Source organism: Loxodonta africana, chromosome 25 (genome assembly GCF_030014295.1).
Source record: "Loxodonta africana isolate mLoxAfr1 chromosome 25, mLoxAfr1.hap2, whole genome shotgun sequence".
Taxonomy (NCBI): Eukaryota; Metazoa; Chordata; class Mammalia; order Proboscidea; family Elephantidae; genus Loxodonta; species Loxodonta africana.
The window spans coordinates 3,115,247-3,140,277 of NC_087366.1; the positions used below are offsets into that span (position 1 = coordinate 3,115,247).

The 25,031-nt window shown below is 37.8% G+C and overlaps 1 protein-coding gene across 2 annotated transcripts in view; it reads left to right on the forward strand.

Moving 5' to 3' along the window:
• The window catches only part of KCNT2 (potassium sodium-activated channel subfamily T member 2), a 562,388-nt gene that overhangs the window by 276,023 nt on the left and 261,334 nt on the right, over positions 1-25,031 (forward strand). For both annotated transcript variants that reach the window (XM_023549164.2, XM_064276485.1), the window contains exon 13: positions 23,599-23,707. In XM_023549164.2, coding sequence (XP_023404932.1) covers positions 23,599-23,707 — 109 coding nt within the window. The remainder of the gene's footprint in view (positions 1-23,598; positions 23,708-25,031) is intronic.

Here is a 25,031-nt window from a genome sequence, read left to right on the forward strand (position 1 = left end):
ATTAAAAAATAAAAGAACCAAACAGATTTGATATTTATTGAGTAGCTTTTCTAGGCCCAGGCATTTTGTGCACATTATATCCTGAAATCCTCACAACAATTATTTTATAGATGAGAAAACCAAGGCTCAGAGATGGCAGTTAGATTTCCCAGATTCATTCGAAGTGGCAGAGGCTGGATTTTACCCAGGTCAGTGTGAGTCCAAAGTCCCTTCCTTCACATGGAACTGCTTCCGTTGATGATAATAACTTACTGTTCGAATGGGATACACGTATGCTTCCACTATTTAAAAACTATAACCGGAAAAACACATATTCAGGGTCCCAGGCATCAGTTCTCTGTTCTGCTCCTTCCCACCCTTAGACTGTCTTTTAAAGAAACCACTTCTAACTTTATGAAGCTGTTTCTTCTCCATGGCTGTCCACAGCACAAATCTCTAATTTTTGATTTGTTAATGTTAGACATAATTTGATGATTTCTTTCTTTGAAAATGAGGACATGTTTAAAATCCCCGTGCCTTTTTCCTACCAGTGGTTAAGAGCTTGACTGCTAACCAAAAGGTCGGCAGTTTGAATCTACCAGCTGCTCCTTGGAAACCCTATGGGGCAGTTCTACGCTGTCCTGAAGGGTCACCATGAGTTGGAATCAACTCAACAGCAATGAGTTTGGGTTTTTTTTTTTTTGTTTTGTTTTATGCTGTTATACGGCATCTCTGTGTAGTGCTAACAGTTAACACACTTGGCTGCTGACTGAAAGTTTGGAAGCTTGAGTACATCCAGAGGTATCTTGGAAGAAATGTCTTGTGATGTTATTCTGAAAAATCAGCCAATGAAAACTCTGTTGAGCACAGTTCTACCCTGACACGTACGGGGTCCCCATTAGTCAGAATCTACTTGATGACAATATATTCTATCATACATTGATTTTTTTGTTTACACTATTATTTCATATTTACATGTCCATTTAGCTTCAAATTTCCATGAGGCTAATGGATATAACTCTTTGTATCCTACTCAGAGAGATGAGCATAGTATTTAACACAGAAAAACAAAACAAAACAAAACAAAACAAAACAGCATGCCCCAGCATACCTATATTTTAAACCATTCATTCATTCAAAAAATAGTTATTGAATATTCTATGGCTCAAGCATTGATGTACCAGCTGGAGATACAGTAATGAACATAACAGTAAAAAAAAAATCTGCTTTTATGGAGCTTATATATTAGTAGAGATGATAAGAAAAATACAAATTAAATAAAGTATAGGATATTAGTGATAAGTGTTATGAGGAGAAAAAGTGTGGAAGAGACCTAAGAAATGTTGGGGAACTTTGAAAGTATAGATTGAAACATCAATTTAAAAAGTTGAAAGATTAACTTAAAATACAATCATAAAGCCCATCAATTATTAAGATAGAGTACACACAAAATAACACCATGCACTTGTTTCTTAGAGAGTATTTTTCTAGGTTGCTATGAGTTAAAATTGACTTGAAGGCAACAGGTTTGATTTTGGTTTGGGCTATTATTTCAATCCACTTTTCTTCCTCTTGGCATTACTCATTCTTTATGACTCCACTTTATATCCAATTACTTGAAAGAGGAACACTCATTATTTCAACCTTATGACCTCCTTTGATCCCTGGATTTAGACTTGCACCCCGCTGATCCCCACCACCCCCCGCCATGGGTTCCCTAGTGGAGACTACTTTTTATTTTTCTCTTACTTGCTTGCCTTATTTTTCTTTTCAACTTAGTTGTTGCCTCTTTCCTCCTTCATAATATTTCTTTCTTTACTTGCTTTTGTGACCTAATTCTTCGTAAATTCCTTCCTAACTCTTAGTCCATTCCTTTTCACTTTCTTTCAAAAATTCCTCCCTTTTTTATATTTTAAATATCAATAATACCCAGGATATTCTCTTTGGGATATTTTTACCTGATTTTCTACACTTTTCTCTGGACAATGTAACCAACATTCAAGTTTAAATTGCCAGCAACATGTTAATCATTCCCACGTTAATTTCTTTAGCACAATTCCTTCTTTGTCCTAAAATCCATGTTCATGGATATAATTGATGATTATGTATTTTTGTGGACATGTTCCAAAAGTTCTCAGGCTTTTGTGAATGTCAAAAAATTAAACTCATCATAAAACTCTGAAAAATGGCTTGTCCTTCTCTATTTTCTATCTTAATGGGTTATATCATGATTCCTTAACTCTACAGTTTGGGCTCCAAATGATGTTTTCTTTTCTCATTTGTCATCACAATTCATCAAGATGGTGACTGTTAAAAAAGGGGGAGGGGCTGCAGGACAGTGAATCATTTTGTGTTAGTCAGTTGTTCAGTTTGGCTGGAAAATGTTCCTGTGCTCTTCCCTGGCTTGTGGTAAAGAAAAGGGAGTAACCAAGCTAACTACTGTGCCTATAACCTTCTACGCTATGGAGAATTCCCACCAGATGATGCTGCTCTGTAGTAGTTGCAGTGCTTCCTCTTTGATTATGTATATCGAATACAAAAGAAAAATTTTAAAAACCTTTCTCATCAAATTTTAGTTTGTATTCAAAATAATACTAATGGGTAGAATTAAACTAATTTCTATTAAAATAAGAAGAAAGTATGTCTAAGTTATAATTATATGAAGAAAATTTTATCATTTTAGTACGTGGTATAATAACTCCTTTTGGGAATCTTTTCGGGGAAAAGACTTAGATAGAAAGTAAAATAAGACTTTGTCATTTACTCAAAACTGTGGTGCAAGAAGGAAGGAGGGAAATGATTATTAGAAAAGAATTGGGAAAATCATACTTCAGTTCTGAAAACACCTAAATTTTAGGGTTTTTCTTTCTTTTTTAAATAATTTGTATTGAGCTTTAAGTGAATGTTTACAAATCAAGTCAGTCTGTCACATATAAGCTTACATACACCTTACTCCATACTCCCACTTATTCTCCCCTAATGAGTCAGCCCTTCTAGTCTCTCCTTTCGTGACAGTTTTGCCAGTTTCTAACTCTCTCTACCCTCCTATCTCCCCTCCAGACAGGAGATGTCAACACAGTCTCAAATGTCCACCTGATACAAGTGGCTCACTCTTCATCAGCGTCTCTCTCTTACCCATTGTCCAGTCCCTTCCATGTCTGATAAGTTGTCTTCGGGAATGCTTCCTGTCATGGGCCAACAGAAGGTTTGGGGACCATAACCACCAGGATTCCTCTAGTCTCAGTCAGACCATTAAGTCTGGTCTTTTTATGAGAATTTGGGGTCTGCATCCCACTGATCTCCTGCTCCCTCAGGGGTCCTCTGTTGTGCTCCCTGTCAGGGCAGTCATCGCTTGTGGCCGGGCACCATCTAGTTCTTCTGGTCTCAGGATGATATAAGTCTCTGGTTCATGTGGCCCTTTCTGTCTTTTGGGCTCTTAGTTATCGTGTGACCTTGGTGTTCTTCATTCTCCTTTGATCCAGGTGGGTTGAGACCAGTTGATGCATCTTAGATGGCCGCTTGTTAGCATTTAAGACCCCAGACGCCACATTTCAAAGTGGGATGCAGAATGATTTCATAATAGAATTATTTTGCCCATTGACTTAGAAGTCCCCTTAAACCATGGTCCCCAAACCCCCGCCCTTGCTCCGCTGACCTTTGAAGCATTCAGTTTATCCCGGAAACGTCTTTGCTTTTGGTCCAGTCCAGTTGAGCTGACCTTCCATGTATTGAGTATTGTCCTTCCCTTCACCTAAAGTAGTTCTTATCTACTAACTAATCGGTAAATAACCCTCTCCCACCCTCCTTCCCTCCCCCCCCATAACCACAAAAGTATATGTTCTTCTCAGTTTATACTATTTCTCAAGATCTTATAATAGTGGTCTTATGCAATATTTGTCCTTTTGCCTCTGACTAATTTCACTCAGCATAGTGCCTTCCAGGTTCCTACATGTTATGAAATGTTTCACAGATTCCTCACTGTTCTTTATCGATGCGTAGTATTCCATCGTGTGAATATACCACAATTTATTTAACCATTCATCTGTTAATGGACACTTTGGTTGCTTCCAGCTTTTTGCTGTTGTAAACAGTGCTGCAATAAAAATGGGTGTGCATATATCTGTTTGTGTGAAGGCTCTTATTTCTCTAGGGTATATTCCGAGGAGTGGGATTTCTGGGTTGTATGGTAGTTCTATTTCTAACTTTTTAAGAAAATGCCAGATAGATTTCTAAAGTGGTTGTACCATTTTACATTCCCACCAGCAGTGTATAAGAGTTCCAATCTCTCCACAGCCCCCCTCCAACATTTATCATTTTGTGTGTTTTCGATTAATGCCAGCCTTGTTGGAGTGAGGTGGAATCTCATCGTAGTTTTAATTTGCATTTCTCTAATGGCTAATGATCGAGAGCATTTTCTCATGTATCTGTTGGCTGCCTGAATATCTTCTTTAGTGAAGTGTGTGTTCATATCCTTTGCCCACTTCTTGATTGGGTTGTTTGTCTTTTTGTGGTTGAGTTTTAACAGAATCATAAAGATTTTAGAGATCAGGTGCTGGTCGGAGATGTCATAGCTGAAAATTCCTTCCCAATCTGTAGGTGGTCTTTTTACTCTTTTGGTGAAGTCTTTAGATGAGCATAGATGGTTGATTTTTAGGAGCTCCCAGTTATCTGGTTTCTCTTCGTCATTTTTGGTAATGATTTGTATTCTGTTTATGCCCTGTATTAGGGCTCCTAAGGTTGTCCCTATTTTTTCTTCCATGATCTTTACCGTTTTAGTCTTTATTTAGGTCTTTGATCCACTTGGAGTTAGTTTTTGTGCATGGTGTGAGGTATGGGTCCTGTTTCATTTTTTTGCAAATGGATATCCAGTTATGGCAGCACCATTTGTTAATGAGACTAAATTTTCCCCAGTTAACTGACAGTGGGCCTTTGTCAAATATCAGCTGCTCATATGTGGATGGCTTTATATCTGGGTTCTCAATTCTGTTCCATCGGTCTATGTGCCTGTTGTTGTACCAGTACCAGGCTGTTTGGACTACTGTGGCTATATAATAGGTTCTAAAATGAGGTAGAGTGAGGCCTCCCACTTTCTTCTTCTTTTTCAGTAATGCTTTACTTATCCGAGGCTTCTTTCCCTTCCATATGAAGTTGGTGATTTGTTTCTCCAACACATTAAAAAATGTCATTGGAATTTGGATCGGAAGTGCATTGTATATATAGATGGCTTTTGGTAGAACAGACATTTTTACTATGTTAAGTCTTCCTATCCATGAGCAAGGTATGTTTTTCCACTTATGTAGGTCCTTTTTAGTTTCTTGCAGTAGTAATTTGTAGTATTCTTTATGTAGGTCTTTTACGTCTTTGGTAAGATTTATTCCTAAGTATTTTATCTTCTTGGGGGCTACTGTGATTGGTATTGTTTTGATTTTTTCCTCTTCGATGTTCTTTTTGTTGACACAGAGGAATCCAAGTGATTTTTGTATGTTTATCTTATAACCTGCGACTCTGCCAAACTCTTCTATTAGTGTCAGTAGTTTTCTGGAGGATTTCATAGGGTTTTCTGTGTATAAAATCATGTCATCTGCAAATAGAGATAATTCTACTTCCTCCTTGCCAATCCGGATGCCCTTTATTTCTTTGTCTAGCCTAATTGCTCTGGCTAGGACCTCTAGCACAATGTTGAATAAGAACGGTGATAAAAGGCATCCTTGTCTGGTTCCCGTTCTCAAGGGAAATGCTTTCAGTCTCTCTCCATTTAGAGTGATGTTGGCTGTTGGCTTTGTTCAGATGCCCTTTATTAAGTTGAGGAATTTTCCTTCAATTCCTATTTTGGTGAGAGTTTTTATCATAAATGGGTGTTGGACTTTGTCAAATGCCTTTTCTGCATCAATTGATAAGATCATGTGGTTTTTGTCTTTTGTTTTATTTATATGATGGATTACATTAATGGTTTTTCTAATATTGAACCAACCTTGCATACCTGGTATAAATCCCACTTGGTCGTGGTGGATTATTTTTTTGATATTTTGTTGAGTTGTATTGGCTAGAATTTTGTTGAGGATTTTTGCATCTATGTTCATGAGGGATATATGTCTGTTATTTTCTTTTTTTGTAATGTCTTTACCTGGTTTTGGTATCAGGGATTTGGTGGCTTCATAGAATGAGTTAGGCAGTATTCCGTCATTTTCTATGCTTTGAAATACCTTTAGTAGTAGTGGTGTCAACTCTTCTCTGAAAGTTTGGTAGAACTCTGCAGTAAAGCTGTTCGGGCCAGGGCCTTTTTTTGTTGGGAGTTTTTTGATTACCTTTTCAATCTCTCGTTTTGCTATGGGTCTATTTAGTTGTTCTACTTCTGATTGTGTTAGTTTGGGTAGCTAGTGTTGTTCTAGGAATTCATCCATTTTTTCTAGGTTTGCAAATTTGTTAGAGTACAATTTTTCGTAATAATCTGATATGATTCTTTTAATTTCAGTTGGGTCTGTTGTGATGTGGCCCATCTCGTTTCTTATTCGGGTTATTTGTTTCCTCTCCTGTGTTTCTTTAGTCAGTCTGGCCAATGGTTTATCAATTTTGTTAATTTTTTCAAAGAACCAGCTTTTGGCTTTGTTAATTCTTTCAATTGTTTTTCTGTTCTCTAATTCATTTAGTTCAGCCCTAATTTTTATTATTTGTTTTCTTCTGGTGCCTGATGGATCCTTTTGTTGCTCACTTTCTATTTGTTCAAGTTGTAGGGACAGTTCTCTGATTTTGCCTCTTTCTTCTTTTTGTGTGTGTGTGCATTTATCAATATAAATTGACCTCTGAGCACTGCTTTTGCTGTGTCCCAGAGGTTTTGATAGGAAATGTTTTCATTCGTGTTGCATTCTATGAATATCTTTATTCCCTCCTTAATGTCTTCTATAACCCAGTCTTTTTTCAGCAGGGTATTGTTCAGTTTCCAAGTATTTGATTTCTTTTCCCTGATTTTTCTGTTATTGATTTCCACTTTTATGGCCTTGTGGTCTGAGAAGATATTTGTAATATTTCGATGTTTTGGATTCTGCAAAGGTTTGTTTTATGACCTAATATGTGGACTATTCTAGAGAATGTTCCATGTGCGCTAGAAAAAAAAAAGTATACTTTGCAGCAGTTGGGTGGAGTGTTCTGTATAAGTCAATGAGGTCAAGTTGGTTGCTTGTAGCAATTAGGTCTTCCGTGTCTCTGTTCAGCTTCTTACTGGATGTCCTGTCCTTCTCCGAAAGTGGTGTGTTGAAGTCTCCTACTATAATTGTGGAGGTGTCTCTCTCACTTTTCAGTTCTGTTAAAGTTTGTTTTATGAATCTTGCAGCCCTGTCATTGGGTGCATAAATATTTAATACGGTTGTATCTTCCTGGTCAATTGTCCCTTTAATCATTATGTAGTGTCCTTCTTTATCCTTTGTGGTGGATTTAAGTTTAAAGTCTATTTTGTCAGAAATTAATATTGCTACTCCTGCTCTTTTTTGCTTATTGTTTGCTTGATATATTTTTTTCCATCTTTTGAGTTTTAGTTTGTTTGTGTCTCTGAGTCTGAGGTGTGTCTCTTGTAGGCAGCATATAGACGGATCGTGTGTCTTTATCCAGTCTGAGACTCTGTGTCTCTTTATTGCTGCGTTTAGTCCATTTACATTCAGTGTAATTATAGATATGTGTTTAGTGCTGTCATTTTGATGCCTTTTTATGTGTGTTATTGACAATTTCATTTTTCCACTTACTTTTTTGTGCTGAGACGTGTTTCTTTGTAAATTGTGTGTTCCTCATTTTCATAGTGTTTGAGTTTATGTTTGCTGAGTCATTATGTTTTTCTTGGTTTTTATTTTGAGTTACGGAGTTGTTATACCTCTTTGTGGTTACCTTAATATTTACCCCTATTTTTCTAAGTAAAAACCTATCTTATATTGTCCTATATCGCCTTGTATCCCTCTCCATATGGCAGTTCTATGCCACCTGTATTTAGTCCCTCTTTTTGATTATTGTGATCTTTTACATATTGACTTCAATGAGTCCCTGTTTTGAGCATTATTTTGTTTTTAAAATTAGTCTTAATTTGTTTTTGTGATTTCCCTATTTGAGTTGATATCAGGATGTTCTGTTTTGTGACCTTGTGTTGTGCTGGTATCTGATATTATTTGGTTTTCTGACCAAAGAATTTCCTTTAGTATTTCTTGTAGCTTTGGTTTGGTTTTTGCAAATTCTCTAAGCTTGTGTTTATCTGTAAATGTCTTAATTTTGCCTTCATATTTCAGAGAGAGTTTTTCTGGATATATGATCCTTGGCTGACAGTTTTTCTCTTTTAGTGCTCTATATATGTCATCCCATTGCCTTCTTGACTGCGTAGTTTCTTCTGAGTAGTCTGAACTTATTCTTATTGATTCTCCTTTGTAGGAGACCTTTCTTTTATCCCTGGCTGCTTTTATAATTTTTTCTTTATCTTTGGTTTTGGCAAGTTTGATGATAACATGCCTTGGTGATTTTCTTTTTGGATCAATCTTAAATGGGGTTCGATGAGCATCTTGGGTAGATATCCTTTCGTCTTTCATGATGTCAGGGAAGTTTTCTGCCAACAGATCTTCAGCTATTCTCTCTGTGTTTTCTGTTATCCCTCCCTGTTCTGGGACTCCAATCAAATGCAAGTTATCCTTTTTGATAGAGTCCCACATGATTCTTAGGGTTTCTTCATTTTTTTTTTAATTCTTTTGTCTGATTTTTTTTTTCCAGCTATATTGGTGTCAATTCCCTGGTCCTCCAGATCTCCCACTCTGCATTCCAATTCCTTGAATCTGGTCCTCTGACTTCCTATTGCATTGTCTAATTCTGTAATTTTATTGTTAATCTTTTGGATTTCTGAATGCTGTCTGTCTATGGATTCTTGCAGCTTATTAATTTTTCCACTATGTTCTTGAGTAATCTTTTTGATTTCTTCCATTGCTTTATCAGTGTGTTCCCACATGATTCTTAGTGTTTCTTCATTTTGTAAAAATTCTTTTATCTAATTTTCTTCCAGCTATGTTGGTGTCAATTGTCTTGTCCTCCAGATTCCCCACTCTGCATTCCAGTTGCTCAAGTCTTCTCCTCTGATTTCCTGTTGAATTGTCTAATTCTATAATTTTACTGTTAATCTTTTGGATTTCTGAATGCTGCCTCTCTATGGATTCTTGTAGCTTATTAATTTTTCCACTATGATCTTGAATAATCTTTTTTATTTCTTCAACAGTTTTATCAGTGTATTCCTTGGCTTTTTCTGTAGATTGCCTTATTTCATTTCTGAGGTCATCCCTGATGTCTTGAAGTTTTCTGTAAATTAGTTTTTTATATTTTGTATCTGGCAATTCCAGGATTGTATGTTCATTTGGGAAAGATTTTTATTCTTTAGTTTGGGGAGTTGTAGAAGCAATCTTGGTCTGCTTCTGTATGTGGTTTGATATCGACTGCCGTCTCTGAGCCATCACTAAGATATTGTAGTAATTTATTCTATATTTGCTTACTGAGTTTTATCTTGTTTTGTTTTCTTTCAATATACGTAGATGGGCTACTAGATTGTGCTGTTTTGATTGTTGTAGCCCTTCAATCACTTATGTCTTATTACCAGCTGGTTTGGGCTGTTACCAGATATACAAGCCTGAGTCCATTCAACTCTTCTTGATTAGAATCTGATTTTGGGTCATCAAGTGTGTGGTGCAGACTGTCATCTGTCCACCTAGAGAAGTAGTGGTGATAGTTGTCTGCACCAGATTCTAGTAGCAGCAGGCGGGGCAGGATGCTGATAGGCTTCCCCCACCTGCCAGTGAGTTAGGTGTGTCTCTATTCTTAAAGCACCTTGGTGGGTGGGCTCTGCAGCTGTTCCTTAGGCCCCCAATGCAAGTACCTCTACAGATTGGTAGGTGTCACCATCCTTAGACCCCTAAGACAGGAGGCTAGGTGGTCTGGGGGAGCTTCAGCCCTCAGTTCCCTGTTGTGTGTCAGTGAGGGCTCTGTTGAATACACAGAGATATCAGACCTGGGAAACTTGTCTTTCCAGTAATCTGCTAAAACAGTTACAGTTAGATCCCTATCAAAAATGCCTTTGCATTATAATTGCCACCTTGTTCCCTGTAGGGACGGAAGCCCAAGACTGTGGATCACATATGCTTGGCTGGAGCTGGTTCTGTGTTTTTAGTCCAATTAGGGAAGGATTTTTGGTCCCTGGGTTTTTTGTAGCTGCTTCTCTCAGGCCAGGAGAATGGGTTAGGAAAAGAGCAAGAAGAAAAAGAAAAACTGCAGCGCACTTCACTGTGTGGCTCGGGAAATTCCAATGTTAATGAAGCCTCCTGGGAAGGGGAGGGTTCAGATAAATCGGAGAGAGTAGCACCCTGGAATATAGACAAAGTTACTTATCTTGCTTGAGATGACTGTTTTATCTGAGATTCCCGAGGGTCATGTCGACTGTGTGCGCTGTCTGGGTGGAGATTGCCCCTGAGGGTCAGGGCCACATCCCATGCTTGCACTGTCTCAGAAGCCATGGTTAGTTCCTCCATTCCCAGTCCAAAGCCCAATCCAAAGTTCCCCGGCTGGGACGCTGCACTCCTGGCTCCAAAACCAGTCGCTGCCTCCCGGTGACTTCTCCTCCTGTCAGCCGCGTCGCTGCGCTACCTGCGTGCACTGGCTGGGCTTCCCCCGAGGTCACTTCTGGGGGTTAGGACTGCGTTTCGTGTTTGCGCCGTCTCAGGATGCCCTTCTCAGCTCCCCTGTGCCCAGTCCAAAGCGCGGCGCCAATGTTTCCTGACTGGGACGCAGGCTCCAGGCTACGAAAACAGTCGCTGCTTCCCTGTGGTTGTTCATTCTCAGTCTCTGTCACTCAGCTTAACTCTTTATATCTGTGTTTGAGGGTCAGGGTTCGTAGATGGTCATGTATGTGATCGATTCACTTGTTTTTCCAAGTCTTTGTTGCAAGAGGGATCCGAGATAGCTTCTACCTAGTCATCCATCTTGGCCCCGCCTAGGGTTTTTCTTAATGAGCACTTATAACCCAAAGTCTTCTAGAATTACCTTGTGGTCAGCAGGGTAGAAAAGTCCTTTTGACCTTGTGATACAAAGGAGTGAATGAGAGGGCAGAACTTGTATTCAGATAACAGGAGACTTCAAAAGGCTATTTGAAGAAATGCTGATAAAATACATTTTACAAGAGACATAGTGTTTGTCAAAGGAAATATTACAGATCTTATATTTATTCGTTTTTTCAAGACTTTAATTTTCTCAAACTAGCATCATGTGGCTGATTTCTTTATCAAAATAACCTTCTTAAAGAAAGTTTAGGGCCTGAATGGCTATGCTACCATGGTTTCAGAGGATGGGGAAATGATTTTGTGTGGTACAAAGAAGGAATTTGGAGCTAAGGAATATGGAATCCTAAAGGGATAGTATGAAAGAGGGGAAAAAGTAACATGGCTAAAGATCTTCTGTATGATGTGACCTTTTTCCTAGGGACACCCCTTAGTTTTCATTAATGCTACAAAAATTTGAAATGCTTAGCATGATTGCAAATGCTTGGTGTGAGGCACAGCAGTGAACAGTGCAGCTAAAACCCCTGATCTGATGAAATTTATGTTATGATAATGGAAAACTTAGTCAAAGACCTGGATTAAGTGAAGGAACCCATGCAGATACTTGGAGGAAGAACTTCCCAAAAAGAAAAAAATAATGTTTGTTAGTTGCGTATTGGTGTGTGACGAATTATCTTAAGATGTGGTTGCTTCAGGTGGCATTAATTATTTATCATCTCTCAGAGTTTCGGAGAGCCATGAATTATGGGATGGTTTGGATGGGCAGTTCTGGCTTGGGATCTCTCATGAGGTTGTAGCAGATGTTGGCTCAGCTGCAGCTATCTGAAGGCTTGACTGGCACTGAAGGATCTGCTTCTCAGGTGGTTCACTCCATGACTGCCAGTAGGTGCTATCTGTTGCCACCTGAGCATCTCACTTTTCACAGGGCTGCCTAAGTTTCGTCATGATCTGATGCCTGCCTTCACTCAGAAGGACCAATCCAAAACACCAGCGCAGGAAGGGCAATGCTTTTATGACCTAGCTTCAATAATTGTACACAGTCCCTTCTGCAGTGTTCTAGGTCACAAAGACCAGCTCTCATTCCATGAGGAGACCATTAAAAAAGGAGTTGAGAGTCTTTAGAGGTCATTTTAGAGATTGGCTATCACAAAGTACAGGGCCTTGAGACACGTTTTGCATGTTCAAGAATGAGAAGGTTGGCCAGTGTGACTACAGCAGAGTTAGCAGGGAACAAATGTCTGGAAAAAAGGTTCCTTGCAATACATTAGTTTTATCTTAAGTCCAGTTGGGAAGTCATTAAATGATGTTGAGTAGAAGGTTTTGAGTAGAGGTGTAATATGACCTGTACTACATTTTACAAGATCACTCTGCTTGCTATGCATAGAATAGACTGTGCATATGAAAGAGGGGAGAGCAGTGCGATGCAGAGAACTGAAGAAGGATGACCAGTTAGAAGCACAAGAATAATTTAGGTGAGAGATAATGGTAGCTTTGATTTATTTGCTGTAGTAGTGGAAATGGCTGCTAACCAAATGGTCAGCATTTCGAATCTCCCAGACTCTCCTTGGAAACTCTACGGGGCAGTTCTATCCTGTCCTATAGGGTCACTATGAGTCGGAATTGACTCGACAGCACTAGGTTTTTTTTGTTTGTTTGTTTTAGTGTAATCTAAGCAGTTCACAGCAGTTTAACTGAGCTGATAAGATGGAGATCAGAGTTTTTTTGTTTCTATGTTTGTTTTGGGGAGAAGGAAGGTGAAGGCTGGAATCTGTGGGACAGAAGACCAAGAGGAGGGAGCTATGCAGAGAAAAAGTTCAGAAATATGCATAGGGGATCCTTTGAGTCTTGGCTGAAATGCATCCATAGGATGAGAGAGAGAGATAATAAAATAACAGCCAGACCTTATGCAGAGTTAAGAAACAGACTTCCAACCAAAGTTGAGAGAACTTGTTAAACATCCAGAGTATTCATTAGAGGCTCCAGAAATGACACACTACAGTTACAGGGATAGACTAGTCTAGAATGAAGGCAGCTGTTCAAGTAGCTTGTCATGAAAACCACATATTTACCTATAAAAAAGATACACAGATGATAAAATGAAATACTAAAAATATTCAGTTAATTGAAAGAAGACAGGAAAAGAGGAAAGAGAAAACAAAGGACAGATGGTACAAATAGAAAATAAATATGAAATAGTAGACTTAAACATAACCGTGTCAATAATTATATTAAATGTGAATGGACTAAACACTCCAATGATATGGCAGGGAATTTCAGGCTGGATCTGTAAAACCAGTACCATATCAGATACCATACACAAAATATCACCTAAAAATAATAAAACATTATTAGGTTAAAGTTAAGAGGATGGAGGGAGATACAGTCTGCAAATACTAATCATAATAAAGTTGGAGTGCCAATAAAACTGAGAAATAAGACTTCAGGGAAAAAAAAAATATTACCAGAACTTGAGTTGGCCTGAATGAGAGAGAGAAATAAGCAAAATGACTGTGCATGCAAGCGTCTGATTATTTTGGTGAAAAATAAGGTGTAAGCTTGTAAGCAGCCCAGTGCAGACATAGGGTTAAGGGTAACAGATAACAAAACGTGGTATCGTGAAGAGATTGAAGGTGCTGATGATTTTGGCCATTCATTGGAGTCAGTGCTGGAGAGTGAACTGGAATGCAAGAAGTAGTGGGTGAACAGAAGGATGTTTTGTTTTTTTTTTTATATGTCTGAAAAGGCTCTGACACTTCGATAGTATCTAGCTCCCTCACTCTATCATTAAGTGTGCTCTTAATTTAAAGATCAATCGAAAGCTAAGTCGTGTCTCTGAATCAGTATAATACATGAAACAAATGGATTCACCCTCTTAGATGGCTTATCTTTTCAATGGTGAAAGAGTTTGATTTGCTGAGTTGAATTTTTACATGAGTTACCTTGTTCTGTAAAACCAATAAAGTTTGCTTTGTTCTTTTAGCTTTCTTGGCACTCCTAATTTTTAGACTTCTGGCTTCTTAGAGAAGCTGTGGCGGTGCAGCGATTAAGAGCTTGGTTGCTAACCAAAGGGTTGACAGTTTGAATCCACCAGCCTCTCCTTGGAAACTATGTGGCAGTTCTTCTCTGTCCTATTGGGCTGCTGTGAGTTGGAATTAACTTGAGGGTAACGTGTCTGGTTTTTTGGCTTCTTACAAGTAAAAAGACAAATAAATACGTAATAACATCCCTGCCATTTACCATTTATCACAGTTTAGGATATATACATACACACACGCACACACGCACTCACATATTTCTAACAAGTCTGTAAGGAAGTTATTACTATCTCCAATATGTAGATTAATAACCAAGTCTCCAGTTAGCTATTTTATTTAACCTTCTTAACAACATGTGGTTAGTAGCTCACAGACCTAGTATTTAACTATACTCTGACTTCAAAGATGGTATTACAGTCTGAAAAAAAAAAAAAAACTTATACCAGTCTGTTAGCTTTCCTCTTAAATGTCAGACACTCATTTTTTTCTGATTATTACATTAATTTTTGAACATATGAAATCTAAGAAAGCAATCAGTGTTCAAAATGTAATTTTTTCTATATGCTGCTCCTTTCGGACAGCATGAGAAAAGAGCATAGATAAAATGATTGTAATTTATGCTTTTCTTCTTTTTTTAATATTTGCTTTGTTTTAAGCAGATCTGTTCGGTGCATTGAAATATTTTAGTACATAATCATTTGTGCTGTGTTGTTCCCTAATAAAATGTGCATTACATTCTTTAGGGAGATTTTGCAACTTTATTTTGCTTTTTATTCAACGCAGTGGTTAAAAATCTTTTCTCAAGAAGCCCTTTCTTTCCAATTTATAAAATCATAGAATTTTTAAAGTTGCAAATACTTCTTGAAATCACAAATATAACTTGTTTTTTAAGCCGCCCTGAAATATCTTTTGGTAAATTCTTGACAGATGGCTCTCATAGGACTTGATTTGCATGCTTTCAGGATAGCCTAGCCTCTTTATGAATCACTTGTTATTTGACATCTGTATATCAATGAGTTTTATGAGAGTTTAGGACACAGTGGTCATAACGTTGTTAAACACCATAAATAGATCAGGGAAGACTCAAAAGAATTAAGATATGGAATTGGATTTGGATTTGGTATTGACGGCAGAGGAGTCTTTGGGTGTAGCGAATAGTTAAGTGCTCAACTACTAACTGAAAGGTACGTGGTTTGTACCCACCCAGAGGCACCTCTTTAAAAAGGCCTGGGAATCTGTTCCCAAAAGGGTGCATCCTTGAAAACTCTGTGGAGTGCAGCTCTACTGTGCTGGGCACCAATGGGATTTATTTTTATTTATTTATTTATTTTGGGTGGAGCAGTGGCTGTGTGCTCAGCTGCTAACGAAAAAGTCAGTGGTTTTAACCTACCAGCTGCTAAGCAGAAGGATGTGGCAGTCTGCTTCTGTAAAGATTACAGCCTTGGAAATCCTGTGGGGCAGTTCTACTCTGTCCTGTAGTCACTATGAGTCAAATCAACAGCAATGAATTTTTTTTTTTAATTGAGGGTAGATTCCTTCAAAATCAGAAAAGGCTTAACATGGAAAGCATGGTATTTAAGGGGAATAGGGTTCTGAATGATTTACTGGAACTCAGGACAAGTACAAAATAACAAGAGAACTTTCAGAAGGGCAGAAGGTCAGCTTTTGAACTGGGAATATATTTGAATTTTGGCTAAGGGCCAACATTTCTGGTAAGACTCTAGAAATATGGTTTCTCTGAAAATCTAGACAGGCTAGCAGTTGTTTGTCATTAAGTATGTGTCAGGAGTTAACATACTTTGAGTTACTAGAATGGGAATTAAAAGCAGGATTACAATCCTTGAAAGAACTTTGAAAAGAGCAAGGTAGTGCATGTAATCCTAAAACTGGAAACCAAGATGACGTTTTGGTTTCAAAAGTAATATAAAATTCCTCCTCTTTAAATTGGTTGTTGTTTTTGTTAGGTGCTGTCAGGTTGGTTCCTACTCATAGCAATCCTACGTACAGCAGAACGAAATACTTCCCAGTCCTGCACCGTCCTCACAATCATTGCTATGTTCGAGTCCATTGTTGCAGCCACTGTATCAGTCTGTCTGTTGATAGTCTTCCAGTTTTTCACTGACCCTCCACTTTACCAAGAGTGATGTCCTTTAAACTTGGTGGGAGGATAAAACTGTACTAGCAGCCATATGTGTTTTGATGCGTAGGTCCAGAATGCTAAACTAAAGCTTCTCTTATTTCTCTTGACTCTAGTGAAGATTGGTCCCAAAGATTGGGTCACTGCTGAGCATGTAGGTGTGGGTGAGACCTGCAGCTCAACTTGATTAAAACTAGTTACTCTAATGACCTACTTTCTAATAACCAACTAATCTAAAATGCAAAAAACACATTTTAATGTTTTGGACTTGATAGGGTTTTTGTTTGTATGATTTGTTATGCATTTTATTTAAGAACACTTCTGAATTACTTTTGTACTTACAAGTATATATCAAATTTGAAGCATACTTCTCTGAAGACATCAATCACAATTAGTTACAATGATCTATGCAGTTTCCTTCTACCACCCATTTGTCAGTTTGTCGTATTTTGGTGGCTTAATTGTTGCTGTGATGCTGGAAGCTATGCCACCAGTATTCCCAATACCAGCAGGGTCACCCATGGTGGATAGATTTCAGAGGCGCTTCCAGACTAAGACAGACTAGGAAGAAAGGCCTGGTGATTTACTTCTGAAAATTAACCTAATGCAAATCCTATAGATCAAAACTATAGATCTGATATAGTAATGGAAGATGAGCTCCCTGGATTAGGAGGCACTCAAAATACACAATGGCTGAGGCAATGGATTTGGGCATACCAGTGATCGTGAAGATGGCACAGGACCAGACCACATTTTATTCTGCTGTATACAGGGTTTCCAGGAGCTGGAGCTGACTCGAGGACAACTAGCTACAACATGTAGTTTCCTTAATTCGGTCATAAATTCCAACCAATTAATTAGATAAGATGGATATTTTAGATCCTATGCATTAGAATTGCATTTAATTTTTGATGTTATTAGATATACATGTATATAACCTAATCCTATAATTTATCAGTCTTCCTGGTAAATTCAGTCAATATAATTGTGAATAAAATAGGATCTTGTCTTCAAAGAACTTTTGAGTCTAATCTTACAGAAAGCCTTAATAGGGACCTCTCTGAGAAAATTGTTCTCTGGAATTATATTTGGCAATAATTGTTTACAAAAAAACAAATTTGAATGCTTCTAGGAAAAATTTGTACTCCAGCTTGCCACAAGATGTTTTACTCTATTGTATAAATGTTTGTGACTACTTTGTTTCGTTGCCTATAAATGAGGAGCTAATTTATGCCAGCTGCTCCTTAAAACCCTATGGGGCAGCTCTACTCTGTCCTATAGTATCACTATGAGTCAGAATCGACTTGATGGCAATGGGTTTGGTTTTCGCTAAGTTTCATAAATCAGGTTTACTTTTTAAATTAGCGATCTTAAAACATAAAGCTTCCAATACAAAAATTAGCAAAATACACTAAAAAGCATATAAAATACATCTATCATTTGCTGTGTGCAGCGAATGTATTTTATAAATTTAAAATTGGGGTGGAAAATACCTTTGATCAGAACAATGTTTTACTGTTTTCTCTGTCATAGGCATTTGAGAATCTAATGGAAATGTCTTGCCAGGGGGAGGGTGGAAAAGAATGCATATATAAAATTTAACCTAAAATGTTTTCGGTCTCCCATGGATCTTTTGGAGTTGTAAAAGAGGTTCCTGCCCTAGGCAAAGTGATTTAAGTCCTTAAAATATTGAAAAATAATTTTTTTAAAAACACCTACATTGTTTTAAAGTTGCATTTTCTGGAGATAGTCTTAGCTGATTTTATTTTAAAGCACACTGGCCTTCGCTGAAACGTCTGTTCTGACAGTAGCATTCACACCTAGATGACCCAGTAAGGCCCTGTGTTACCTGCTTTTGTTATTACAGTCTGTTTATTCCCAAGTTGTTATAATTGATGCTTTTATTTTGGGGTAGAATTAAATATAAGACATCTTATTTAAGGCTGAAATTTTCAGCAGTAAAAGTTAAAAAATCAATCTCGCCCTCTGCCTTGAGAAGAATTAATTGAAAATCTTGTTTCTGTGCCAGTATTCTTTTCTGTGTTAGGGAAGTGTTTATTGTCTATGTTCGGTCTGAGGCTTGTGCCATAGTATAATGCTACCTCTTATCCTTATCCTCACTTAATGCTCCATTCATGGGATCGTTCATGTTGTTATATCTTGGGAGAACACAATGCATGATTAACACAAGGAAGATTTGTAGACGTTTGAGATAGGTTCCTCGTACCATCTATCATTCTTTGAGTTGAAATATTTGCTGAATGGTTTCTGTGTACCTGGCACTCTATGTTATCTTACTTAATGCTCACAGTATCCCTATGAATCATGTTTTTCTTATTCTTCCATGTATTCATTTGTTCCACAAATACATATTAATTCAAATGAATGCTAGGTGCTAGGGATGAGCTACAGTAAGCACACCATAAACATGGCCTTCATAGAGCTTATGGTTTAGAGGGGAGTAGAAAAAGTCCTGAAACTTAGGTAGAATTAATGTTATGATGGGAGTAGCGGAAGTTCATTGGTAGAATTCTCGCCTTCCATTCTTGAGACCTGTGTTCGATTCCCAGCCATCACCCGTCTTTCAGTGGAGATTTGCGTGTTTCTATGATGCTGAGGGAAACCTTGGTGGCGTAGTGGTTAAGTGCTATGGCTGCTAACAAAAGGGTCAGAAGTTCAAATCTGCCAGATGCTCCTTGGAAATGCTATGGGGCAGTTCTACTCTGCCCTACAGGGCCGCTATGAGTCAGAATCGACTCAACGGCACTGGGTTTTTATGATACTGAATAAGTTTCAGTGAAGCTTACTTCCAAAAATCAGCTGATGAAAACCCTGTGGATCACAATGGTTCAGTCTGCCACCAATCGTGAGGATAGCACAAGACTAGGCAGCATTTCATTCCCTTGCAAACGGGATCACCATAAGTCTGGCCTGTTTAGTGGCAGCAGCAACTATCCACAACAATGCTATGATAGGTAATTATAAGATACAATGAGAACAGCTAGCGTGGATTTTATCCTAGTTTACAGGCAGTTAAAAGAAAAAGCTTCCCAGACTATGTGACTTTTTAGCAGAGACTAGAGTCACGAGTAGGATTTAACCAAGAAAAATGTTCGAGGCTAACGGTTCCACGTCAGAAGTCCTGCAGGTTCAACAGAGGAGAATGTGAATTATGGCTGGAGTATAGAGTACAAAGTTTGGTGAAGTAGTTGGGGGCAGTTTAATTAAAGATGTTGCAAGCCTTGTTTGCACATTTTTGGACTTGATTCTAAAAGTAATGGAAAGCCATTGAATTTTAATCAGACAAGTGCTACAACCAGATCTTGGCTTGAAACCAACAAGATACAAACAACAAATTATTGAAGAATTTAAAGTTTGAGGTAGAAAAGCTGACTTGGAGGCTCTTGCCCTTGCTCTGAGGCAGAAGTGATAGTTATTTGGGCTCAGGTTGTGGCAGTGGGGTTGAAAAGAAGTGGACATACTAGATATTTAGAAGATTTGAGAACTGACTGAATGTAGCAGCAAGGGAGATGTAGGAGCAGAGGATTTGGCATCTAATAGGTCTTCTTCTTGGAAAAGGAAGGATTACCAGCAAGAAGATGAGTCCAGTTTGAGATAAAAATGCCAAAGAACAACCAGGGGAATGGTGTCCATTTCTATTACCCTGTTGAGACTTTTCTCTTTTTACTTATTATGAGCATATTTTCCGATACCTCATCAATCATGGTTATAGTATCTGCTTTAAGTCCTTGTCTGATAATTCTAACATCCATGTCATCTAGATGCTAACATCTATTGTTGTTTGTTTGTTTTCTCTTGAAAATATGTCACATTTTCCTGGAACTCATATATTAAGTACTTTTGTGTAGTATCCTGGATATTGTGTTATGTTGTGGAACCTTGGATTCTCTTGTATTTCTCAAAAAATATTGATGTTTTTGTGTTAGCAGCCAATTGCTTTGGCTCACCTCAAAAAATGCTAACTGTATCACTCTTGCATTTGTCCATGGTTCATAATTATTTTATTCTGCCTCATGCATGCATGGTTCAGGGGTCAGCCAATGTTGTGTGGTTTCTGGCCCTCCCTTTTCTGGGATACCGCACTCAGTATTCCGTGGTCCTGGTTACTCTAGTCATCTTTCCCTGGTTCTTCTGGCAAACTTGCTGTGGGAGTTTCAGCCACCCTGTGCTGGTGTGGTAAATACAGCTGCCCTCAAGTCAGGGCAGCAGAAAGGGAAACTTACTGCATGCCAGTTGCTTCCTTTATGTTTCGGTTCCTCTCCAAAATATACCTGCTTTTATTCATTCTCCAGAGCCTTTATATAATTTTGGTTTAGATTTTTCAAGAGTTTATAGTTGTTATCTGCAGGAAGTAGGACTTGTTAGGGGCTTACTTCTCCCTACTGGAAGTAGTACTCTTGGCTTCCTCTGTTCCCTCTTCTAATATTTAATGTCACGTTTGTTGCTAAAGCCAGCAGTTAAATCTCGGTTTACAATCTTTTCGCTAAGAAATTCATCCATGGTCTTTACTTAAATTTTTATAATCTTTAATAATATTGCTTCTGTTATTAGTAAAATGTTCCTCATCAGAATTAAGACAGCTTACATTTATTTAGCCTTTACTAACTCCCAAGAGCTGTTAAATGCTTTACATGTGCTATTTTACTGTACCAATCCTATGAGATAGACATTATCCACATTTTGCAAATGAGGAGCTCTAACTTGCCCAAGGCAAGTATTATATTTACCATAACACTAAACTAAAAAAATGTAATTATATATATGGAAGCCCTGGTGGCATAGTGGTTGGCTGCTATGGCTGCTAGCCAAAAGATTGGCAGTTCAAATCTACTAGGCGCTGCTTGGAAACTCTATGGGGCAGTTCTACTCTGTCTTATAGGGTCCCTATGAGTTGGAATCGACTCGACAGCAATGGGTATATATATATATATACACACACACACACACATATCTATATGTATATATAGATATACACATATATGTACTTTTTACTTTTTTTTCTGGGTACTTTTTATTTAGATTATGGTTTACTTTTTTTCTTTTGTATTTGAAATTTTGCACTTCTGGTGAAAGAAAGTAACAACTAAATATAATTCTAACTTCAATCTCAGTTTTAAACCCTATTGCATGAACATGGATGTTCATTTAATGAATGTTAGTAACCTTATTAGAGTCATCTTCATGTTTTGTATGTTTGCCTGCAAAATATATATTGTCCACTTACATGCTTCTGGTTTACATTCATCTATTTTCATGCAACGGGAAGTTATCAGCCATCAGCAACAGCTTCTTTCTGTACTTGAAAAAACAACCTGTCATATCTATCTGTATTTCTAACCCTGGTGGCGCAGTGGTTAAGTGCTACGGCTGCTAACCAAAGGGTCGGCAGTTCGAATTCACCAGGCGCTCCTTGGAAAGTCTATGGGGAAGTTCTACTCTGTCCCATAGGGCTGCTTTGAGTCGGAATCGACTCGACGGCACTGGGTTTGGTTTGCTTTTGGTTTTCTTTCACTAGACCAGCATTGTCAAATAGAACTTTCTGTGATGACAGAAATTCGCTGTATCTCCACTCATATGGTCATCACTGGCCACATGTGGTTATTGAGTGCTTGAAATGTGATTCGAGTGGTTGACTAACTGAATTCTGAATTTTAGTTCGTTTACATTTAAAGAACTGTTTTTTTTTTGTTTTTTTTGTTTTTTTTATGTAGCTAAACCAATAAAACCAAACCCGCCACCATGGAGTTGATTCTGGCTCGTAGAGAGTGACGACTATATGGACAGTGCAACCCTACAGCATGTTTGTGCATCCTTTTTAGAAATGCGTTAGCTGACTATGTGGCGTATTGCTCCCATAATTTGCCTTGATTTATTCAACTTATTAAATAATTATTTAATGGGTCACTACTCTGTAATTTTTCATGTTAAGCATGGTTTTGATTCCCTGCCTCAGCCTTAGCATTTTTTAAAATACTTTTCAAATAATGCTTTTTGTATCTGAGAGTACTTCATCATCTTAAAAAAAAAAGACAAGGAGTCAAATCATTTTACCTTTTACCTGTACTACTTATATATTATATTATAGTATATTATATTATTAAAATATTATATTATTATTATATTAATACTATTATATGATATTAAAGGAAAGCCTGGTGGCTTAGTGGTTAAGTGCTACGGCTGCTAACCAAGGGTCAGCAGTTCGAATCTGCCAGGCGCTCCTTGGAAACTCTATGGGGCAGTTCTACACTGTCCTATGTGGTTGCTATGAGTCGGAATCGACTCGATGGCACTGGGATTGGTTTTGTTTTGGATTATATTAAAAAGGAGCCGTGGTGGTGCAGTGGTTAAAGTGATTGACTGCTAACTGAAAGGTCGGCAATTTGAAACCACCAGCAGCTCTGCAGAAGTAAGATGTGGCAGTCTACTTCCATAGAGATTTACAGCCTTGGAAACCCTATAGGGTCGCTGTGAGTTGGAATTGACCCAATAGCAGTGATTTTTTTTTTTGTTTGTTATATAGTAAATAATATGTTCCCTACACATATGATCATTGCAGTGGTTTCCCTTTTTCCAATCTTTCTAGCATATTTTAAATTATAACCCCATATTTTCTTTTTCTCCATGGAAACTAACTGCCATTGCACACTATTAACTGTGCTGTTTCCTGAAGGCTTCTGACCTGTAGGAATTTTCTGGGAAATTTATTTTTAAGCCTGGCTAGCCATTCCCTTGGAGTCCCTAGGTGGCACAGTTAAGCATTTGACTACTAGCTGAAAGACTGGCAGTTCGAACCCACCCAGAGGTGCCTTGGAAGACAGGCCTGATGATCTACTTCCAAAGGGTCACAGCCTTAAAAACCCTATGGAACAGTTCTACTCTGTACACGTGGGATAACCATGAGTCAAAATTGACTTGAAGGCAATTAACAACAACAGTCACTCCCCTCCTAATCTATGCTAGTTTTCTAAGTGCTGGTAACTGGCATTGGTTGAATTAGCTATTAAATTGCTCTATTTTATACAAGGAAGCCCTGATGGTGTAGTGGTTAAGTGCCACGGCTGTTAACCAAGAGGTCAGCAGTTCAAATCCGCCAGGCACTCCTTGGGAACTCTATGGGGCAGTTCTACTCTGTTCTATAGGGTCGCTATGAGTCGGAATCCACTCGACGGCAGCGGGTTTGGTTTGGTTCATTTTATAGAATAAAAAATCTTCCTAAAGATAAGTCCTCACAATTAATTATTTTGTAGGCTTAATTGTAAACCATGAATGGAATCATTTGTCGAAGTGATTGCTTAATGATTGTTTACTTTTTTACATTATAAGCCTTTCAATTTATTTCATGATATTTTGATTTTTATCATTTCAGGATCACCAAACAATTTTGAGAGCATGGGCTGTGAAAGATTTTGCTCCAAATTGTCCTTTATATGTCCAGATATTAAAGCCTGAAAATAAATTCCATATCAAATTTGCTGGTAAGTTTAGTCTCCAATGAAATCCTTAGAATTTTCTCACACTTCAGTTGTTATTGTGAGTCATGTCTCTGAAGTTAGTGGGGAATTAGTATATTCAAGATAGTACTGAGCAGAAAAGGATTTCCTTATCATCTATTAGTTGTGAGGATTTTTTTTTTCCAATTTAATATGTAGCAAGGTAATATTTTGGGGTTGAGTCTTTACTTTTTTTTTAATCTAATTCGGTGATTTTAGCAACTGAAACTACAGGTTATCTAAGTAAGCCTAAGTAGATTAGTAATAGATTTCTGTATAACACTGACACAGGCTTCAAATACCAGATCTTCAGTTTATATATAGAAATATATTACTTCCCTATAGATTATTTTTAGCACATATATAAACTATGCAAGAGAATAATAAAATGTACTCAGGTATATTTAAATAGGTTTAATTTGGGGATGGCATTTGAAACAATTCCAGAAAATGAGACATGAATTTTTTTGTTAGAAACACTGCTTAAAAAGATCATATGAGGTTATACTTTGAGCTGTTAGGAAATTGAACAGTAAAATAGTACTTGATTTTGTTCCTAAATGCTTCTGTAGGAGAAAGGAACTAATTTTCATTCAGATAGTTATTTCAAAGTATAACAATCTTGTTGTTTCTGATATGATATTTTAATCTTAATAATCTAAAGTGTCAAGTCATTAAAATTAAATCATCTTAGCTATATGTCAGCAAAACATTTCCTTCAGAACGCTTACTGTCTTAGTTATCTAATGTTGCTATAACAGAAATACCACAAGCAGATGGCTCTGACAAACAGAAATTTATTATCTCACAATCTAGGAGTCTAGAAGCCCAAATTCAGGGTGCCAGCTCCAGGGGAAGGCTTTCTCTCTCTGTAGGTTTTGGGGGAAGTCATCAATCTTCCCCTGGTCTAGGAGTTTCTCAGTGCAGGGACCCCAGGTCCAAAGGACACACGCCACTCCTGGCACTTCTTTCTTGGTGGCATGAGGTCCCTCTCTCTTTGCTTGCTTTTCTCTCCTGAAAAGGTAATGCAGGCCATGCCCCAGGGAAATTCTGCTTACATTGGATCAGGGCTGTTACCTGACTAAGGGTGTTGCTTTCCATCCTAATCCTCTTTAACATAACCTAATCTTCCCTCTAACCACAGGCAGATGTTCGGATTCCTAATACATCACAAAATAGAGAACAATCACACAACACTGGGAATCATGGCTTAGTGAAGTTGGCACATATTTTGGGGACACACAATTCAATTCATGACACCTATTAGAATATTATGCTTGAATGAAAAAATAGAAAACACTGAGAAATC